Here is a 19,229-nt window from a genome sequence, read left to right on the forward strand (position 1 = left end):
CGACCATGAAGAACGACAAACCAGCGGACCGGCCGTCTGCGCGGGCAATGCTGTCGATGCAAGCGCACGGGCCAATTGACGTATAATCAAAGAAGGTAAGTAGCGAGTTGTCAACGGTGCCGCTTTGCATGAATACTGATGCGATAACGAAGGATACCACAGAAAGAACACGGAAATTGGGGGTAGCTGGCGATTTGGGGCTTAATCTACTTCACCACTTGTTTTCTGTATCGCTCACAAAGGTCTTGTCTAGGTCGCGGTCACCTCGACTCATTTCCGGTCCAGTTTATCTCTCCGGTGGTTAGGGTGCGCGTACTCCCATCGACTGCGCCGTCATGAACACGCTCTACGAGCTTCGAGCTGGACCAACGCGAGATCCTGAAAACTTTCGGGTTCGTGTGGCCTTTACGACGCAGTCGGCTTGCCCACCGTCATCTCGTTGGATCAGTTTCGCGTATGATCCTCTTACCTCTGGTCAGGCTGTTCCCCCGGCGCAGATGGCTCTGCATACTCTATTGGGGCTCGACTCCGTTTTGATACGTGGATATTGTCCTTTGACATAGATACATGGAATATATCTAAATTGGCACAACGTATCAGTGTATTGCTTCTAAACACTTCACTTTCCGTCCCTTCTAGCAGTCACGTTTCGAACAGGGCCACGCTAATGCGTTGCCTTCGTTGTTGCATTTGATCTTATACAGGGACATGGGGACACTATGACTATCACCAGTCGTCTTCCGAAGTTCGAATTGAGGACCCTAGTCCTTCTTCCTCCACTCGTAGTACGACCAGAACGACGCGTTGTCCTTGGGGCTGATCTCGGCGACGATAGACAAGATGCGGCTGACAGCCTCTTCCGGGGTGAATGCTTTGAAGTTTGTGAATGCCTCCTGGAACCGCGCGATCTGGCCTGCCATCTCTGTTGTATCGGCAGGATCGGCTAGTACGAAAAGTACGGCCGTTAGTATGATGCGGCACGTCATAACCTAAATTCCTCACCTTTCTCCACGGCGGTTGCCCGTGTGTCGACGAGCCCAGGGCTGATGGTCACGACGGTGAAGCCCTCCGGCTCAAGCAGCACCGCGTACTTGGTCGCTACCAGGTGCTCGGCGGCTTTTGTCGTGGCATACGCGGCCATGCCTGGGATACGTATGCCCCAAGCGTACTCTGATGTCCCGCCCTCCGAGCCGATGATAGCTATCTTTTTCGCAGAACCTTTGCGAAGAAGAGGCAGGAAGGCGTTGACGGCGTGAATTGCACCGAGGACATTGACCTTGAACTATAACGGCGTAGTGGAGAGCAACGTGATCGGTAGGGGGCGAGTAAAGATGAAGCAAAGGGCATGGCTTACCGATTGGATGAACTCCGTGTCAAGCGTGTCGTCGTCTTCACTGAAACGACGTAGCACATCAGCACTGCTCTGGCCTTCTTTTCAAGTAGACACCAGACATACTAGTCAGTCAGGCCGCGGAATGCATGTGTCAGCTCAGTACGCGCAGCATTGTGAATGAGGACGTCCAGCGAGCCGCCAGTCGCCTTCGCAACGCTCGCAGCAGCAGCCTATTCATCCATTCAGCGATCATGCACATAATGAACGTCGGTCACATGTCACCTTCATCGAGCTGGCCTCGACGACGTCGGCCTGTACGATGTGGATGTTACCAGTGGTCGATTTTTCCACCAGTTCGTTGAGGTATTTGGATCCCGCCTCGTTTCGAGCTACCACGAATACTGCGTTCTCTGCATCCACTGCCTAGACAGTCCTCACTGATCAATCAAATGTATACGAGACGTAGACGGGATAAGACGCACTAGCTGCCGCACCAACTCGAGTCCGACCCCACGAGAGCCACCAACAATCACGTAAGAAGGCATTGCTGAGATTTGTGGAGACCGAAGTGTTCACCTGCCAGTGTGAGCAGCGCAGGATCTCGAATTCACGGCGTATTTAGGAGATCCGAGCCCTGACTCGTAGTAGTAGCTACCATATGCTCTTGCCACACCGGCAAGTACTAGTATCTGTGTGCCGATAGTACGCGTACGCATACTCCGGGAGTTCGGGCGGTGCGCATGCGCCTTCTTTACAGTGGTCCTAGGTAGCATCCAATGGACGTGCAGCAAAGTGAATGATGGGACGGAGAGGCGCCGCCCGGAGGCAAAAACACGCTGGAGAAGTTCACAAATCACGTACCTAGCCCCGTCCTCGCTGACATGAACTCCTTGGCGGTACAGGACTCGAAGATATTGTCCTCGCTTCAAAGAAGGCTACAAGACAGCTACAGGCTCTCGTCAGCAAGCGACGACGAAGGTTGCTTGCGCATTGAGATAACACATGCCTAGCACATACTCCGCCGTGAGAAAGCCTCACTACCAGCACCGCAACTACGGGGGCTTCATCTACCTCATTCGCTCTGAGGCTAGATTGTGAACAGCGATACAACTCACATCAAATCGGAGAAGCCGTGGGCGTGCATTGATGCACATTGACCATGCTTCGAGTTGACTGATTGTTGACTGACTAGTAAATCTGGATTCTGAGCTGCGGGTGGCAGCTCTGAGCTCAGCCACAGGCGCGTCGTGTCAGTCACGGGCTCTGGCGGACGGGCACAGCGCCGCCCTTTTAGGAATCTACACTTGACATCGATGCTACGCTGGCAGTCTTGAAGTTGGCACTGAGACCGTCCTCGCTCTCTGTCGAGCAGTAAAATACAATCGCGTGTGCCGATCCTGTCGCACTACACTCAATGATACCCTCCTGGTGTCGACGCTGAAGCCTGTGGCATAATCGACACTGATCACTGGCAATGCCCCCACTGAAATTTAGCCATCCAATTGCACCGAGTAATTCCAAGCAAAGTCGTCTAAGTATATAGTCACAGTGATGGTGTCTTCGCCAGTACGTCTGCCTTTCTCCTATGCAGCCAACGTCCCCATGTCACTGATCCGTCACCCTCTCGTTGAGTAGAATTGGCCTCCTCAAGATAACGGGAACACCGTTTGGCTTCCATTGTGCCGCCCCTATCTCCGTCATCCTCTGGGAGGCGTCTGAGCGCCGCTCTCGCCTTCGCTCATCACCTTTGCGCTCGTTTCTCCCTCGCTGAACGGCAGGTCGGAGCACTGAGAGTACCACCTCTAGACTCTCCGGCGGGAACAACGACGGCGATGGGCGGCCAGTACTTGCCTGGTCATGCGAGCGTCCATCGCGTACGTCGGGTCCAAGGGTTTGCGCCTTATGTGATGCACGGCTGTCCGTCCGATGGATTGAGGCTAGTTCCGCTTTGGTCGCGTCGGTCTCTATGCTGCCCTCGCACCCGCAAGATGCAGACATGTCTTGCGGGCCAGAGACAGCGGTAGTCGATGTGGCGGAGGATCCCACCCGCGGAAACAGGCTTCCTGATAGCTTTGCCAGGTCGAGGGTGATAGTGAAGCCATCTGCCTGCGTCTCCTCCGGTAGTGTCGCATTTTCGACCATCGGCTCGCTAACGGGCAAGATGTTTGTTTGTTGTATCCAATGGCGCTCACGCTGCTGCCTTTCCCTGACCCGCCTTGTCCTGTGTTCTTCGAGCATCACCAGCAGGACCTCGTTTGTCGTTTCGATCTCCACGAGTTCTCCGTACGATGGTGCGATCTGACGGCCCATGTAAGTGAGAGTTACAGGCACATATCCATGTCGATACTCACCGCGTCTCCCAGTGCTTCGCACATAGATGCGTATGGTGCGGCCTTGGGTAGCCCGTAGTTGCCACCATCGGATGCGCCAGTTGACCTCGGCCTTGCGCTCGTCACATAATAACTGGTCGAGAGCTGACAATCGATGTAAGCCTTGGGTGCCCAGAATTTTTTCACCATATATTTACTCACGCCAGGGTACAGATAATGACTTGTTTGGTTCGGCCAGCAGGCATAGACACCAGTCCCCACAGCGTCAAAATAGTTGTACCCTTGGCCAACATCCTCTGGGAGAATCGGGTGATAGACCGCATCATTCTCGAGACCCTGGTGATGAACGAGAACGTTAGGCTCGATATGCGGTGCAATGGATACAAGGAGGCTCCTCTCACCGTTGCCCAGAGCGAAGCCTGATGGTTCATGATTGCCGTGGTCAGGTCGCTCTCTGGGGTGCATTCCGGCCACTGACCAGGGCTCGGCGCGGTCCTGGTGCTTGTCAAGGGAGTGTGTTGTCCGGGGAGCGTATGAGGAGGTGGCCAAGTTGCCCACTGGCTATCCTCGTCCTGGTTGTGGCGTTGCCACACGACCTAAGTAAGCACACAACAGTTGACGGTTCATTGCATGTTCGCTCACCAAACATCCTTTGTCGACCGTGTTCTGTTTTGTGCTTACAAGACGCACTCCACCTCGCCACAATTCCCAATCATGGTCCAGGATGGCTGTGAAGCTGTCCCTGCCCTTCGATGGCATCGGTGCGGCAGAGAAGAGCGGTTGACAAAGCTTCAAACGACATTGCATCCGAATCTCGTTCAACAAGTCTTCTGCGGTGGTATGCATGTTGTTGCACCGGTAAGGACGCGTCTCGGGTGTGTCCTTCATCATTGCGATACTAGCGCCACAACATGAAGTCAACACGACGATTCATGTAGGTTCAGGCGGAAGGCAAATGCACGTACGTATTCTCGATTTCAACTGTGGATCTGCTGATTTACTTTTGTGTGCCAAGGTTCAGTGACGGAATATGAGGGGTGATGCTGTGGCGGATGGGGGAGGGGTTTCAGGGTGAGTTTAGCCCCTGCGCACTTGTTGTCTGATCGGCGCTTACGCGTGTGTGGCTAAGGCTCAACGCGTACATACTATTATTGTCGGCATTCGCCGGCCCGCCTACTTGCCCCATGGCCTCTCGGCGGACGTTCTATGCAGTTGGACTGAAGCCCATTACCAAAAATTACCCCGTGAATCCCGACGCCAAGACAGGTCGAGTATACTCATGTCTCATGGTCGCTCCCGTTGTACGACTATTCCCGCATATGTGTAATCCACTGGCACTTGGGTCTATCCGATGTATTCTACAATGCGGCGGACACTTTTCGACTTAAATGACTTGCGAAGCTCTCGAACAAGCCTCTGTCGCTGCCTTTTACCCAATGACACTGCAACACCAGGGATTCAGCCACGCCCCTCGCTCTGGCAGCGGGGTCGTCTTCTTCTAGGGCGGCGCAGGCGACCCGACATACGAGGGCTACACTCAGTTCCTCGTCCACTTGCATTACGGCCTCACGCATCTTGCGTCTTCGTGCCGCCCTGGACCACGTATCGCGTGCTGCCGTCACTAGCACGTCTGCGCCTGTCAGCGCTGATGATGCGGTTTCATCATCGCGTGGGATCAGTGGCCGTGTCGAGACGCTTTCGACGGAGGATAAGATGGATGCGACGACGGATGAGAGGTGATCTAGTGATGATGTTGACTGTGGATATGTTTGTTGTACGGTGTTGTGTGCAGGCATGAGCGAATGGACCGACGGACTGGATATCCGCGCGATCGACTGTAGAGGAGAATCAGCCGGAGGGGCGCGCAGGATGAGAAAAGAGGGATACGCACGTCTGGGAGGTGCACATCGCCAAATGACCAGGCGATAGCCCACCGCCGTGTCTGCCCCTGCACGAACTCTGTGACGGCGTAATTGTCGATCTGTGCGGACACCCATTAGTTGTGACGTACCCCATAGTTCGCGTTCCCTACCTTGTTCCCGTGTAGCACGTTGACGACTTCTGTGAGCGATGAGAGCTTGCCTAGCATGGACGTGTACCAGCTGGTCGGGTCAATTAGATGCAGCGGGGTGGAGGGAGGACTGGAAGACGGACCGGCAACGAGTCCGAAGCTCAAGGCTTTCTGAGACCATCTTGCAGACGAAGGCTGCTTCTCCACCGGGGGTGATCATCTCTACATCTGCGCCTGTACACACCTACGTTCGAACCAAGGGCACGTCAGTGAGAGAGACTCATGCTTGACGTGTAGTGGAACTTACTGCATTGGGTTGGTACTCCTTGGCTTCGGCGGAACGTTGTACGTCGTCTTTGCTGCTGTAAAATGGTGGATTGCACATCGTGAAGTCGAAGGACATCCTATGCATGGATGAACACCGTTCGTCGCTGAAGCTGACGACGCCCACTTACTCTGTGGTTGACAGGCTTGGGGACTGGAGGGTAGTGGTGAGGACATGACGAAGGATAGGCCCGCCCGGTTCGGACTTCACGAGCTTCATCCGGCTCTGGAGATTGTTGCCATGTATATTGAGCTGAGCGTAGTGAAGTGACTTCCCATCGATGTCTATAAAAACATCAGGCACCGCCGCGCCGTACAGCAGTTTATCAACAGACCCGTAGCAACAAACCTCCAATGAACGTTAGATTGACATCCAAGAAGAGGATAGATTGCCGAAGCCCCCGTTCCTCTGGAGGTATCTGTCAACAGATGTGTTTCGACATATGAAAGCGGCCAACATATCGACGCCTGTGATGGTTCTGAGAGGATTCGAAGGTTCAGTGAGATACGTGGCATGGACTATGTCTTGAATCCACAAGACATAGTTCAGCCTACGCAACGATTGTCAGTTCACTACATGTCGAAAAACGTTACAACACGCACCGATTTGGCACCTAGCCTTCGCCCATCAGTACGTAACTCAGAGACATCGACAGGGCAGACGTACCGGAGGACATAACCGGTCCTCTGGTAGGTTTATTGACAAATTGAAATCTCGCTGTAACAGGGCCTCTGTGAGTCGTCTATCCTAATTCAAAATTCATCGGGATTTGTCGTCGTCTATTGCTGAAGTGCAAGACAGACCGTTGTGAAGTCTCGTTTTGGAAGTCGATCGACACGCCGCTCGGTGTAGTGAGGAGACTAATCGGGCGCACAAGCACATCAGCGGGTCCTATCTCCGTTCCAATACCGAGCTAAGGACTCACTGCGGCTTCAACGCAGGATACACGTCCGTAAGGGACGCGAAGTCGGGCGCCGTTCGATATGGATTGCGGGGATGCATTACCGCATCATAAATCGGATTCTTGTCTGTATGTATCTCCTTAACATGCAAAGGTTGTGATAAAAGATGTACAGTACCTATGGAGGGCTAGTATTTCAGGCGTTCCGCACGACTTGTGAATGCTCAGTGTCAGTGCGTTGCAATATATGACGATGGATCTTCGGGGACCTACCGGGGCAACCCCGATCAGATCTGGTGTAGATCGCGGTTGTGGCGAGTCACCCAGTCTGCCCGCCCGATTTCTCTGCCTCCCTCCCATCCTCACCGCGATGGCTGGCATACTCAAGCTTTCCGCGACTCTGTCGCCGTTCCCGTATGCAGCGGCATCGATTGCAACTTACACTGGCAAGGCCGAACTCGCCTTCGACGAGGGCGCAAGTCTTTCGCTCGAGCTCAATGGATCAACGATCTCCGTAGAGGGCGAGATCGTGCAAGCTCTTGCGAAGGAGAGTGGTCTCTCTGATGATAGTTCGAAAGTATGTACTAGTGATCTTTGCTGGCCGATGTGTACTGACCAACCACGCGCAGACGCAAGCGTACTTCGCTTTGGCGAAGTCCCTGCCCACCGTGACCGCGTTCCCACAAATCGTCGCGGCACTCGATTCTCTTGATGACCATCTTGCTTTCCGTACATACCTGGTCGGTCATGATGTCTCCGCGGCAGACTGGATCGTATGGGGTGCACTGAAAGGCAAGCCCGGAACCTACCATCTTGCATGAAGTGTATTGATCGAATACCGCTAGGAAGTGTGAAGGTCGTTGGACTCCTCAAGAATAACAAGCACGTCCACCTCCTCCGGTGGTACACGCAACTGGAGTCCCTCGAGTCTACACAGCTCGTCCTCGCCAGCCTCGCCGAGGCCAAGTCAAACAAGGCGCGCTCTAACAAGACCGCCGCATCCTTCGCTCTCGGGCTCGAGGGCGCGGAGATGGGCAAGGTCGTGACGCGCTTCCCGCCCGAGCCGAGCGGCTACCTGCACATCGGCCATGCGAAGGCGGCGATGCTCAACCAGTACTTTGCGCAGATGTACAAGGGGAAGCTGCTCATCCGCTTCGATGACACAAACCCGACGAAGGAGCGCACGGAGTTCGAGGAGACGATCTTGGAGGATCTGGCGTTGCTGGATATCAAGGGAGATGCTGTCTCGCATACGTCCGATTACTTCGACCAGCTATATGAACTTGCCATCAAGATAATCAAGTCGGGCAAGGCATATGCCGACGACACTGAACAGGTGGAGGTGTGTCTTTGCGCTTCTCTGTTTCGTTTCACAACTTCAGGTGCTCATGGAAATACATAATAGATGCGTCAGCAGCGCTTCGATGGTATCGCATCTAGGCATCGGGACGATAGTGTCGAGGACAACCTCGCACACTTCGCTGAGATGAAGACAGGCTCTCCGGAGGGCGTGCGCTGGTGCATCCGCGCAAAAATGAGCGTTGACAACCCGAACAAGGCTCTCAGGGACCCTGTCATTTACCGGTGCAATCTCCTTCCTCATCATCGCACAGGGTAAGCTATCGATCTATACGCGTATGTTCGCTGAACTCAACATATTCGCATCAGTGATAAATGGAAGATCTACCCGACATACGACTTCGCGTGCCCTATCGTTGATTCGCTTGAGGGAGTAACGCATGCCCTCCGTACCAATGAGTATCGTGACCGCAACCCGCAGTACTTCTGGATGATCGAAGCCCTCGGCTTGCGTCCTGTGCGTATCTGGGACTTTAGGTGAGATAGATCCTTTGTACCGACACAATTAGAATAGGTCGCTCATACTTCGTTAGCCGTCTCAACTTCATCTACACTCTCCTTTCCAAGCGCAAGCTCCACTGGTTCGTCGACCAGGGCTTCGTCCACGGATGGGACGACCCGCGGTTCCCGACCGTTCGGGGTGCGTTCATCTATGTCTTCTCGCACATACCCTCCCTGACAGTCATTGCGTCTGCAGGTATCCGCCGGCGTGGCTTGACTGTTGAGGCTCTTCGGCAGTTCATGCTCGCACAGGGCCCCTCGCAGGCGATCGTCTCGCTCGAGTGGGACTCGCTCTGGACGCTGAACAAGAAGATCATCGATCAGGTTGCACCGCGGTTCTGGGCCATTAACAAGACCGGCATGTGCGTATGCTCTGGCGGAACCTTCGTAAAAGTTTCGGAGAAGCTGAGATTACTTCCTATTGCAGGGTGAAGGTCACCATCAACGGCGGGCCGTCTGAGCCTGAGGTGAAGACGCTGCCGAAGCACAAAAAGAACCCCGAGGTGGGAGAGAAGAACACGGTCTTCTCGAGCAACGTCCTTGTCGAGCAGGAGGATGCAGTGACCTTCGACGACAACGAGGAGGTTTGTTCGCCTCTCCCACTTTCAAATGCTTAAGCTTAGTGTGCCGCAGATCACTCTCATGGACTGGGGCAATGCCATCGTGCGCTCCAAAACGATTGATGCCAACGGCGTGATCACCGCACTGACGATGGACCTCCACCTCTCCGGCGACTTCCGCAAGACCAAGAAGAAGATCACCTGGCTCTCCGACCCCGTAGCACACCCGGCGCACGCGCTCGTGGACGCGACGCTGCTCGACTACGACTACCTGATCACGAAGAAGAAGCTCGAGGACGAGGACGACGTGAAGGACTTCGTCACGCCGCTGAGCGAGTTCCGCCAGGAGGCGTGGGCGGACGCGAACGTGCTCTCCCTCAGCAAGGGGGATATCATCCAGTTCGAGCGCAAGGGGTACTACATATATGACGGCGTATCGAAGGAGACGGGCAGCAGGGAGTTTATATGCATCCCTGACGGGCGCGCGGCGAGCATCGCGAGCAAGGCGGCGCCCGTGGCGAACGCGCCCGGGAAGGCGGCGAAGGAGGAGAAGGAGATCGCGGAGAAGGGCGGCCGTGGCGCAGGTGCGGGTGTGAGTGGGGAGGCAGCGTTTGCAATCCCGGTGGACACGAAGATGTACAAGGTCGACCCGATTTATGGGCAAGGCGAGCTGGAGACACCTGCGGATACGAAGATGTACAAGGTGAAGAATGTGTACGAGCCGTAGGGTCTGGATTCGGATGAGTCCGCGAATATATAGCAGTATCACGAGTAGTGTACGTGTACATGTATGATGCTTGTGTCGCAAATGGCACCCTCAGATAGGTTACAGTATGCACAACGCGGATGAGAGAGGACAGACTAGTCGGTTCACTGGCCGCAGTACGAATGGCTGTCCTCGAGTCGCCACTGATTGATCAACCTAGCGGCCCCACGCCGGATTTGGTAACCACTAGCCGGGTTCTGTAGTACGTCCAACGTCCCATAGTCACTCCCTGCGTGTGACATGTCTGGCGGTGGTAGCAGATGTTGATGCTTGCATCGTATATTATAACCGAGAACATATCTCACTGGCGTTCCTATCGCCGGCATCTTCGATGGGCTATACACCCACCATTGTAAAAGCATACACTTTTACCTCGACGCCAAAGGCTGCAGTTTGATATGTTGAAGGTGGTTCGCCAGACAGCATATCATACATTGAACGACACGTATCCCTGACTCTCCACCCGCACTCGATCCTCGCCTTGAATGCCTACCTGGAACACCTTGTTCCTGACTCTGTTTCCGTCTTTGACTGCCCCAGACAGCCTTCCGCTCGCACGCAATTGGCGTGCAGTGACCTCCACCGAACCCTCGAAAGCAGAATTCTGGTAGGCAATCTCCAGCCATCCACCCGTGGCACTATGCACGCTGTCGATCCGCCTGTGGGTTGCACCAGAGAAGTGCCGGTGCGTAATATGTGAGCGACCACCCCCGCACTGCGTGCGCAGTACAGCGGGAATTGACGTGAGAGCGGGAGAATTGGAGGGTACGACGTCGACGAGCATCGCCGACGATCCGGATTGAATAAGGGACATGTCCTTTACGAGGAGCATGTTCCCGGAGATCCACCCGCCACCTATGCTGAAGGAGAGACTGTCGGCCTGGACACCCATGTGGGAGAGGATGAGGTTTTGCGAGGACGTGTGGGATTTGAGGTCGACGGTGAGCGAGGAGAGCGAGACGGTGCTCTTTCTGTCGAACAGGAGGTGCGTCGTCCCCTCTGTCTTCAGGGTGAGATGACGAAGGTTGGGCGGGATGTGGACGGTGATGTCGAAGCGTTGGCACGGGTGCGAGTCCGGGTCTGAGAGCCCGATCGAGTTCATACGCATCACGCCCTTGGGGCCCTGAGCCTCCTCGCGACGAATGACGTTGAACGTACGTTCTTCGGCGGCCATTACCTTCATCTCGTATTGGACCTGCGTAGCGTTTTCGTCTCCTTGTACGATGACGAGCGTCCCGACTATACTTCCAGTGACCTCCATTAAGTGCGTGCCATCCGAGGGCACGGGGATCTCGAAGACAGACGGCTCAGAGACGTAGGAAGCGTTCAGGCAGCCCAGGGCAGTGCTGTATTCTGGGAACGTTGTAGGCCCATTCCATATGGGCTGGGATGCGGTGTGTACACCGCTTGTCAGTAACTGAGACACACGCAGTGCAAACTGACCTGACCTGTATGTCATTCCAGAACAAAGTTTTCACGGTTGCATAGGTAACGAGGGATAGGCACAAGATGCCAAAAACGACCCACAATCGCCTGCGACTGACTCTGTGCATAGGTCATTAGGTGTAAGTTATTGCAGCGAAAGTGGCTTGCGTTGACCCACCGAATGGCGGACTGGCAGGCTCCGAATACCTCTTGGGTGCGGCTTCTATCAGGAGGCTCCAATAGCACGTCCAGATCTTCATCAGACTCCGATGCATTGGGGCTATGGGGCAATGCTATAGGCCCGACGTCTCCATCTTCGGCAATGAGGAATCGCAGTTCATCTGTACGATGTCTGCAGTGAGTGTCCTGACAACTAATGTTGGCCCGTTAGCTACCTTCGTTTAAACTGTCCTTTCCTCGAAGAGCTGCTTTCGCACGCGCCACCAGTCCATGAAACCTCCCACCAAAACCACGCGGAACATGATCGTCTGACATTAGTGCGCGTTACCGCAGATCACGAACTGTACTCGGAAGGGTCCAGATGATGCGATGAGTCGGATGACGGAGAGAGGTAGGGCAAAGGTGAGTGACGATAGATGTCCGAGTCCGTATTGCACTCTCAGTATATACGAGACTGTCCGATCAGCGCCAAACTGTCAGATCGTCACGGCGGTTATTGTGAGGTGGCTGTTCTTGTCAGTGGGACCTGGGTTGCTAGGCAGAGTGCATCGCCGACTCACACACACAATAATACGCCAGCTGCAGCGGTGAGGCGGGCATAATTCAACCCGAGATGCAGGTCCGATGCAAATGTAGAGTTGGGATGATCCACGATCGTTCAACCGATGGCGCATCAGGCCCTTTTTGGCAACCGTCGTAGTTCGTCGCGCCCTTCGCGCCTCTCGACCGCTACTACCAAACGGGCCGCCACAATGAACCTTAGAGGGACGAAGATCAATACATTGCGCGCGAAGGTTTCTTGAGTAGCGGTAAAGCATATGCCCGAGTATGCTGTAGACATGCTCGCAACACACTCCTGTCGCTAGCCTCGAGCAACTGGTGCGGCGGGCGCCGCACAAATTGGATCGCTCGAGCATGACTGGAACACTATACACGAGGCATTGACAGGGTAATGATTCGTAGCATATAAATGCAGTGGAGCCGCTCCGGTCTCGGCAACATCGCACTTACCAACGTCAGCATTGCACCGATGTCACGGTGGTTCGAATACCTCCGCGACACGTTCTGGGGCATTTCCAGAATAATGCGAACCCTGAACAAGCTTCTTCAAACAAACGAAGGAAACGCGCCTGGGGAGGCAGAGACGCAGAGTAACGAAGCACGTACCAGCCATGAATCCTCGGAGTGTGCCGCTAACTCACCCTCACGATAGCAAGAGGAGAATGCAAACGCCGCGCAGAGACATAATCGCGCACCGTTGGCTTTACAGCATCCTTGCCGCTGTAACAGCGAAGACAACTATAGTCCTCAGTACGACCAATATGACTGCGACGAGGTCGCCGTCGAGGTCGCTGCCGCCTTCGGGTTTGGCTTCGGTTTCCACATGCACAGCGTGGAGGAGGGCATGATGATGATATCTAGTCACTGTAGTTCCAACCCGGAGCATCGAGAGAAGCAGCATTGACATTGTGGTCTGTTCCGCGCACTGCCTTGTGTACATAACTGTCCGGCTGTTCAACAATTGCATGGCTCTTGTTGTGTCCATCCTAGTCAATGCACACCGATCAACGGCGAAGTGCGACACGCCCCTTCCGCGAAGAACGAGGCACCACGGCCATCTACCTCATGGCAGGATAAGCTCACACAGAGTCATCCAGGTCCACTCAGCTCGCGCTGGGTATCGGAGGGCACACTGAACGCACGCACCTGTCAGGTAGCGAAATGGACGAAGAACACGCATCCGAAGCACGTCAAGATCGGACCAAGATAGAACTTACGATGCAGGAAAACAGCATTACGAAACAATCGATGTACAGCGCACACTCCAACCCACTCCCACACAAACAGATTAGGCACAAGGGACGGGAAGCTAGAACTTGTACTCCTTCTCCCGTCTTCGCTCCCTGTCGCTTTCCGCCTTCTGTTTCCGCTTCGACATCTCCTTGCCTATCATGTCCGAGAAGTCTTCGCGGCCGTGCGCCCCCGGCACACCCGCAGACCCGCGCGAGTGCTGGTCGTACTTTCGGCGCAGCTCCTCCTCGGACATGCCCTCTAGTTCCGCAGCATCGATCGAGACGTCCACCCCATTGCGCCGCTGCAGCACATAAAGTGAGTCAATACCTTCCAGAAAGGATGTGGGAGATGACGGTGAGACTTGCCTTCGAGCCTCGCTCGTCGCCGAGTACAGGAATGGCACCACCTCCTGAAACCGCACTGACATCGTACCCACGCTCGCTGCCCATGAGGCCGCGCACAGACGTCTGTTTCTCGGGCACGACCTGGTAGAGCGACCGTGGGCCCGTGTCTGTGGCTTCCGAGGGTGCCCGTCCTGCATTCTTCCGGAGCTCCAGGAAATCTGGCGTCTCCAGACCACCTGCAACTGTCGACACGACGCTCGTCATGCCGGACGGTGTCTCCAAACCAGATGGCGTCTGCATGCCATCCTGCGCTATTGGCTCCGGCTGCTCCTCTTCCTCGCTCTCCTCCTCGCTCTCCTCTTCCTCTTCCTCTGTGTGCAGAGTCAGCATGTGAATGGACACAGGCGCACAACTTGAGCCACGAACCTTCCTCGGGTTCAAGCTCACCCCATAGATTACGATCGACCGGTTCACCCATCTAGCGGAAACGTCGTTTAGCTAAATGAATGAGGAACAAGCCGTCGACTTACATCTGCATCGGTGTTCTTCGGCATGACACCGAAGACGTCACCATAGAGAGGTCGATTGTACTCGTCAAGCGGCGGCTTACCCCAGCCACCTGGATGGAAGCCCCACTGTGCACTGAACAACAAATATGAGACAAGACATTTTGAGACGTACCAGATCACTCACCCTTCGGGGATAGGAGCATTCAGACCAGGGGTTCGCAATGTTGGGTAACTGGGAGGTGGGCCGAACCGCTGCATGCTGATTAGCCATGGTGGCGGCGCGAGTGGCGGTATTGAAAGGGCCTCGACAAGCTCAGGAGACAAATCTCCTGGCCGCTTGTGCTTGAGTTGTGTCTCAAACTCTTTGCCTTCATAGTACCTACGCGCATCAGACGCCGTCAGCTGCACACAAACCGAAACCAACCTGGACTGCTCACATCTCCCCAAAGCCAGTGACGTTTGGCTTTGTCATGAACTTGAAGAACGCGTCGTGCAGCTTCTGGTAGTCGATGTCGACCTTGCCCATCTTTGGCTGGACACGCTCACGCGTCTTCGCCTTGAGTGACATGCCCGCCTCCTTCTCCTTGACCGCATCACGCATAGTTGCGATACCGGTATCAGCGATGTACGACGGCAGCTGGAACGGGGGCTTCTCGATACCACGCTTGCCCTGAAGGTAATCACGCTTTGCGCTCCAATGGCTTGGGATAGGCACCGTGTTGCGGTAGCTTTTGAGATGGAGGAGGAGACGGGGGTCGGCGGCGGTGACGTCTGTCCATTCGACGACTTCGGGTTTCTTGACGAGCTGCTTGAGCTCTGCGACCGTCAGCCGGTTCATTTTGCGTGCCTTCTTCTTGGATAGAGGTTTCTTCTCTTCAGCCTCGGAGTCCCCCTCAGACGCCATGTCGTCATCCGAGTAGATGACCTCCCCTTTCGAGGGCTCCTGGTCGCGACCCTGCAGATGCATACGCGTAAGTGCGGTTTTCATGATACATGCTTAGCTGTACGCACTGATGAGGCCTCAGGGGGCAGCTGGAAGCGAGCAAATACGTCGGAGAATTCGTCGAGAGCAGGGCCTTTGACATCCAACTGCTCAGGTACGTACTCAACATCCATGGGTGTATCTGGACCCTCCATCTTCACGTCCGTGTCCGACTCTGCATTCAAGTCGCCATTGCCATTCGTCTGTTCGGACGCGATACCCTTCAGCACCTGCATACGCGCGCATATCCCGCAAGAACGCACCTGCTTCTCCGCTTTCTTCTGCTTCGCCTTCAGCCTCCTCAACTGGTTCTTTGACTTGATTTTGCCATTCGCCTTGATACCGTTGGACGTCTCTATTTGTGTAGCCATCTTAATAGTTCTCGTAGCTGATAATTGGCCGGCCGAGGAGTGATGCGCAGAGATGCAGACGGCACGAGCGGACGGAGGACAGGGTCGAGGTCGGCACGGACGAGTGAGCGTCGAGGCTCGCTGACGTAAGCCATGACCTTCCGGATGAAGGCAGCGGAGGGCGAATACTCCGGCAGGCTCCGATTCGCTGACATCGCAGAGGGATAGAAATTTGCTTTCGACGAAGTCTTGCGGCCCGCTCAAGACAAGACAAGCTCTTTCTCCCAGCTACCACCACCACCGCACGCATCCCGATCGACTGTAGAGTCGGTCCCAAAACAGCAGAAAAGAACAAGAAGCAATCATGGCGTCGTGAGTGCCATCCTGTGTATCTTGGACGTACACAGACTGATTGGAGGGCTGTACAGCAATGAACAGCTCCAGGACATTCAGGAGGGCGAGATTGAGTCCAACTGGGACCAGATCGTCGACAAGTGAGTGAATGCACTACAAAGTATCGAGCGAGCCTCTAATCGCGCGGCTGTGCAGCTTCGATAACATGGAGTTGAAGGCCGAGCTTCTCCGTGGTATCTACGCCTATGGGTAAGTCTCCTCGGGCACGCATATACCCTCCTGCTAAGGCGATGCAGTTTCGAGCGGCCGTCGGCCATCCAGCAGCGCGCCATTGTCCCTGTCATCAAGGGCCACGATGTTATTGCCCAGGCCCAGTCCGGTACTGGCAAGACCGCGACCTTCTCCATTTCCATCCTCCAAAAGCTTGATCCCACAATCAAGGGCACCCAGGCGCTCATCCTGGCGCCGACGCGTGAGCTTGCTCAGCAGATCCAAAAGGTCGTGGTCGCCCTCGGCGACTACATGAGCATTGAGTGCCATGCCTGCGTCGGTGGTACCAACGTTCGCGAGGACATGGCCAAGCTCCAGGAGGGCGCACAGGTCGTCGTCGGCACCCCCGGCCGTGTCTACGATATGATCAACCGTCGCGCGCTGAGGACCGACACTATCAAAATCTTCTGTCTGGATGAGGCCGATGAGATGTTGTCTCGTGGTTTCAAGGACCAGATCTACGAGGTCTTCCAGCTCCTGCCGCAGGACACCCAGGTCGTCCTTCTCTCCGCTACCATGCCCGCGGATGTGCTGGAAGTCACGAAGAAATTCATGCGCGACCCCGTCCGTATCCTCGTCAAGCGTGACGAGCTTACGCTCGAAGGTATCAAGCAGTTCTACATTGCTGTGGAGAAGGAAGAGTGGAAACTTGACACGCTGTGCGACTTGTACGAGACGGTCACCATCACGCAGGCTGTCATCTTCTGCAACACGAGGCGGAAGGTCGACTGGTTGACGGAGAAGATGCACTCGCGGGAATTCACCGTTTCTGCCATGGTAAGCGCTTGCGACGATCAAGAGAGTACATGAAGTGTGATATTAACTGTGCGATTTTGACAGCACGGTGACATGGAGCAGAAGCAGCGCGAGGTGCTGATGAAGGAGTTCCGGTCGGGTTCCTCCCGCGTGTTGATCACGACCGATCTGCTCGCTCGTGGAATTGACGTGCAGCAGGTGTCGCTCGTCATCAACTATGATCTCCCCACGAACAGGGAGAACTACATCCACCGTATCGGTCGTGGCGGTCGTTTCGGACGGAAGGGTGTCGCCATCAACTTTGTTACGACGGAGGACGTGCGGATGCTGAGAGACATTGAACGTAAGTGTCAGACGAACGTTGGTATGTGGGCGCCACTAATGGGCGCCGCAGAGTTTTACAACACTCAAATTGACGAAATGCCCCTGAACGTCGCGTGAGTATTTGATTGTTGAGATCCCCGTCGAGACGGACTGTTAACGTTTCATGTCTAGCGACCTCATCTAGATGGACTCTCTACGTCACGCTCTATATCATCCAACGGTCATCAATAGGAACAGACGTCGGCTGATCCTGAATATCAGAATATTTTCTCGTACTGTTCGCCTAGTCCCGCCACACCCGCTGCTGCATCCGTACATACCACCGCCTGCTGCACGAAGAACCGCAAACGATCCACGCGCCGTGTTGACTGTACTGTATAAGCTGGGTCCTGCGTCTTCGTAGTCTACGTCTGAAGCCATGTATTTCTCGAGCGGTTGTCGCCATATATATTGCTGCTTTCCCTGCGCCGTGCGATGCGGTCGTGTCTCGGTCGGCAGCGTCGGGATGATGGGGCAATTGATGCGGGGGCGGTGTGCTGTGGCCCTGGCTGTCGGTGGCCGTCGCGCACGCCAGGGGGTCGGCTGTGATTGGCTGGCGGGGGAGGGCGGTCCGCGGGCAGACGCTGGCGGGGGCAGACATGTCGAGGTGCGTCGATCAGGCCAGGCTAGCCAGGAGGGCAGCCCTCGCGTCGGCTCTACCACGCAGCTCACCGCCTCCTGTCCGTCGACATATATCACCGCAGCCGCCATGCCCGCCCCCTGTCTCTCGCCTTCAAAAGGGCCCATGCTGTCGCGCCAGCACTCGGCACCCGTCTCACCACATCGATTTCTTTACTTGGATCTTAGTCCGGTGGCCATTTCAGTCCAGTTGATATAAGTTATCTCATATGGTCCGTCCCTTTCATCCTGCCTTCATGCCCGTCCCGCTCATCCTCGTCCGCCATGCCTCCCAAACAAAAGATTTCCCTCTCCATGCCGCCGTCCTTCAACACCCTCGCCGCGCCGTCCCCGGCGTCCCCGTCCTGGCGCGGGTCGCACCCCGGCGCCTTGTCCGTCGCGTCCTCCGCACAACCACCCACCGAGATCCTGCCCCATCTCTTCATAGCGGATCTTGGCGCAGCAGAGAACCCCAAGGTGCTCATCCAACTCGGCATCACGCATGTCCTCAGCGCGATGTGCGGCCGCGTCTTGCTCCCCGCGAACATGCCTCTCGCGCAGCTCCAGCTGCCGCTCCAAGATAGCCCCTTCGCGGAGCTTGCGGACTACCTCCCCGCGTCCACCCTCTTCCTCTCGGACGCGCTCCGGGACCCAAAAGCGCGTGTCCTCGTGCATTGTGCGCAGGGCATCAGCCGCAGCTCGAGCGTCGTGTGCGCGTACCTGATAGCCAAGTACGGCTGGTCGCCCGAACAGGCTCTGCGCTTCGTGAAGTCAAAGTACGCGCTCGCCGACCCGAACCCCGGCTTCGTTATGCAACTCGGTGAATACGCTCGATCTCTGGAGAGGACCCGGTAGCAGGATTGTCTTACATTGTTACTTATGGACGTCGCACGGCTCCTTACATTATTAGTCACCCCGTAGGTCGTTGTCATGCATTGATCACCACCGCATCCCAAAACATCGCACGCGTCTCACATGGATCCACAGAGGTTGTAGTCTAGGCATACCATAATACAGCACACGTCCCTGTAGATATTTTACTGTACCATGTGTACTCACAGGCCAGTATCAGCATTTTGTTTAAGAACATCTGTATAGGTGGAACAACGGAGCAATACACATTAAACATACATACCGATACATCCACAACATCCGGAGTCATGTAAAGTGTCCAGAACGGATACAAAGATCGAGGGTA

General features: G+C 55.3%; 7 protein-coding genes across 7 annotated transcripts; 3 read left to right on the plus strand and 4 right to left on the minus strand.

The window, feature by feature from the left end:
• Positions 1-588: 588 nt before the first annotated feature.
• C8Q71DRAFT_776276 (uncharacterized protein) lies at positions 589-2,571 on the minus strand. Its single transcript, XM_047924647.1, has 9 exons — positions 2,449-2,571; positions 2,340-2,394; positions 2,195-2,279; positions 1,816-1,880; positions 1,616-1,756; positions 1,457-1,563; positions 1,355-1,394; positions 1,003-1,282; positions 589-943 (listed from the first exon to the last, which is right to left on the minus strand). The coding sequence occupies exons 3-9, from the start codon at positions 2,214-2,216 to the stop codon at positions 762-764; spliced, it is 837 nt and encodes a 278-aa protein (XP_047775819.1). The 5' UTR covers positions 2,217-2,279; positions 2,340-2,394; positions 2,449-2,571; the 3' UTR covers positions 589-761.
• Positions 2,572-4,995: 2,424 nt separating this feature from the next.
• C8Q71DRAFT_840055 (S-adenosyl-L-methionine dependent methyltransferase) lies at positions 4,996-7,134 on the minus strand. Its single transcript, XM_047926512.1, has 12 exons — positions 6,925-7,134; positions 6,803-6,859; positions 6,666-6,741; positions 6,602-6,612; positions 6,457-6,549; positions 6,334-6,407; positions 6,130-6,283; positions 5,982-6,078; positions 5,818-5,918; positions 5,696-5,765; positions 5,555-5,644; positions 4,996-5,498 (listed from the first exon to the last, which is right to left on the minus strand). The coding sequence occupies exons 1-12, from the start codon at positions 6,999-7,001 to the stop codon at positions 5,022-5,024; spliced, it is 1,377 nt and encodes a 458-aa protein (XP_047775820.1). The 5' UTR covers positions 7,002-7,134; the 3' UTR covers positions 4,996-5,021.
• Positions 7,135-7,238: 104 nt separating this feature from the next.
• Positions 7,239-10,193, plus strand: C8Q71DRAFT_251495 (glutamate-tRNA ligase). The gene is made up of 9 exons (XM_047917306.1): positions 7,239-7,477; positions 7,530-7,692; positions 7,746-8,242; positions 8,306-8,514; positions 8,569-8,736; positions 8,793-8,899; positions 8,957-9,122; positions 9,188-9,344; positions 9,394-10,193. The coding sequence occupies exons 1-9, from the start codon at positions 7,271-7,273 to the stop codon at positions 10,045-10,047; spliced, it is 2,328 nt and encodes a 775-aa protein (XP_047775821.1). The 5' UTR covers positions 7,239-7,270; the 3' UTR covers positions 10,048-10,193.
• A 1-nt stretch (position 10,194) lies between these two features.
• C8Q71DRAFT_251560 (uncharacterized protein) lies at positions 10,195-12,154 on the minus strand. Its single transcript, XM_047917307.1, has 4 exons — positions 11,907-12,154; positions 11,690-11,852; positions 11,535-11,631; positions 10,195-11,470 (listed from the first exon to the last, which is right to left on the minus strand). The coding sequence occupies exons 1-4, from the start codon at positions 12,004-12,006 to the stop codon at positions 10,514-10,516; spliced, it is 1,317 nt and encodes a 438-aa protein (XP_047775822.1). The 5' UTR covers positions 12,007-12,154; the 3' UTR covers positions 10,195-10,513.
• Positions 12,155-13,442: 1,288 nt separating this feature from the next.
• On the minus strand, positions 13,443-15,813 carry C8Q71DRAFT_776295 (uncharacterized protein). Its single transcript, XM_047924648.1, has 8 exons — positions 15,584-15,813; positions 15,350-15,523; positions 14,776-15,293; positions 14,523-14,717; positions 14,360-14,471; positions 14,256-14,307; positions 13,851-14,200; positions 13,443-13,786 (listed from the first exon to the last, which is right to left on the minus strand). The coding sequence occupies exons 1-8, from the start codon at positions 15,689-15,691 to the stop codon at positions 13,562-13,564; spliced, it is 1,734 nt and encodes a 577-aa protein (XP_047775823.1). The 5' UTR covers positions 15,692-15,813; the 3' UTR covers positions 13,443-13,561.
• C8Q71DRAFT_776296 (DEAD-domain-containing protein) lies at positions 15,814-17,889 on the plus strand. Its single transcript, XM_047924649.1, has 7 exons — positions 15,814-16,042; positions 16,099-16,164; positions 16,220-16,273; positions 16,321-17,071; positions 17,135-17,393; positions 17,445-17,487; positions 17,546-17,889. The coding sequence occupies exons 1-7, from the start codon at positions 16,035-16,037 to the stop codon at positions 17,556-17,558; spliced, it is 1,194 nt and encodes a 397-aa protein (XP_047775824.1). The 5' UTR covers positions 15,814-16,034; the 3' UTR covers positions 17,559-17,889.
• A 457-nt stretch (positions 17,890-18,346) lies between these two features.
• Positions 18,347-18,886, plus strand: C8Q71DRAFT_713561 (phosphotyrosine protein; the record flags this gene model as incomplete). Its single annotated transcript, XM_047920921.1, has 1 exon — positions 18,347-18,886. One exon carries the CDS (start codon positions 18,347-18,349, stop codon positions 18,884-18,886), a length of 540 nt encoding a protein of 179 aa, XP_047775825.1.
• Positions 18,887-19,229: the final 343 nt, after the last annotated feature.

The sequence above is a fragment of the Rhodofomes roseus genome (genome assembly GCF_022264815.1).
Source record: "Rhodofomes roseus strain CIRM-BRFM 1785 chromosome Unknown C8Q71scaffold_20, whole genome shotgun sequence".
NCBI classification, from domain to species: domain Eukaryota; kingdom Fungi; phylum Basidiomycota; class Agaricomycetes; order Polyporales; family Fomitopsidaceae; genus Rhodofomes; species Rhodofomes roseus.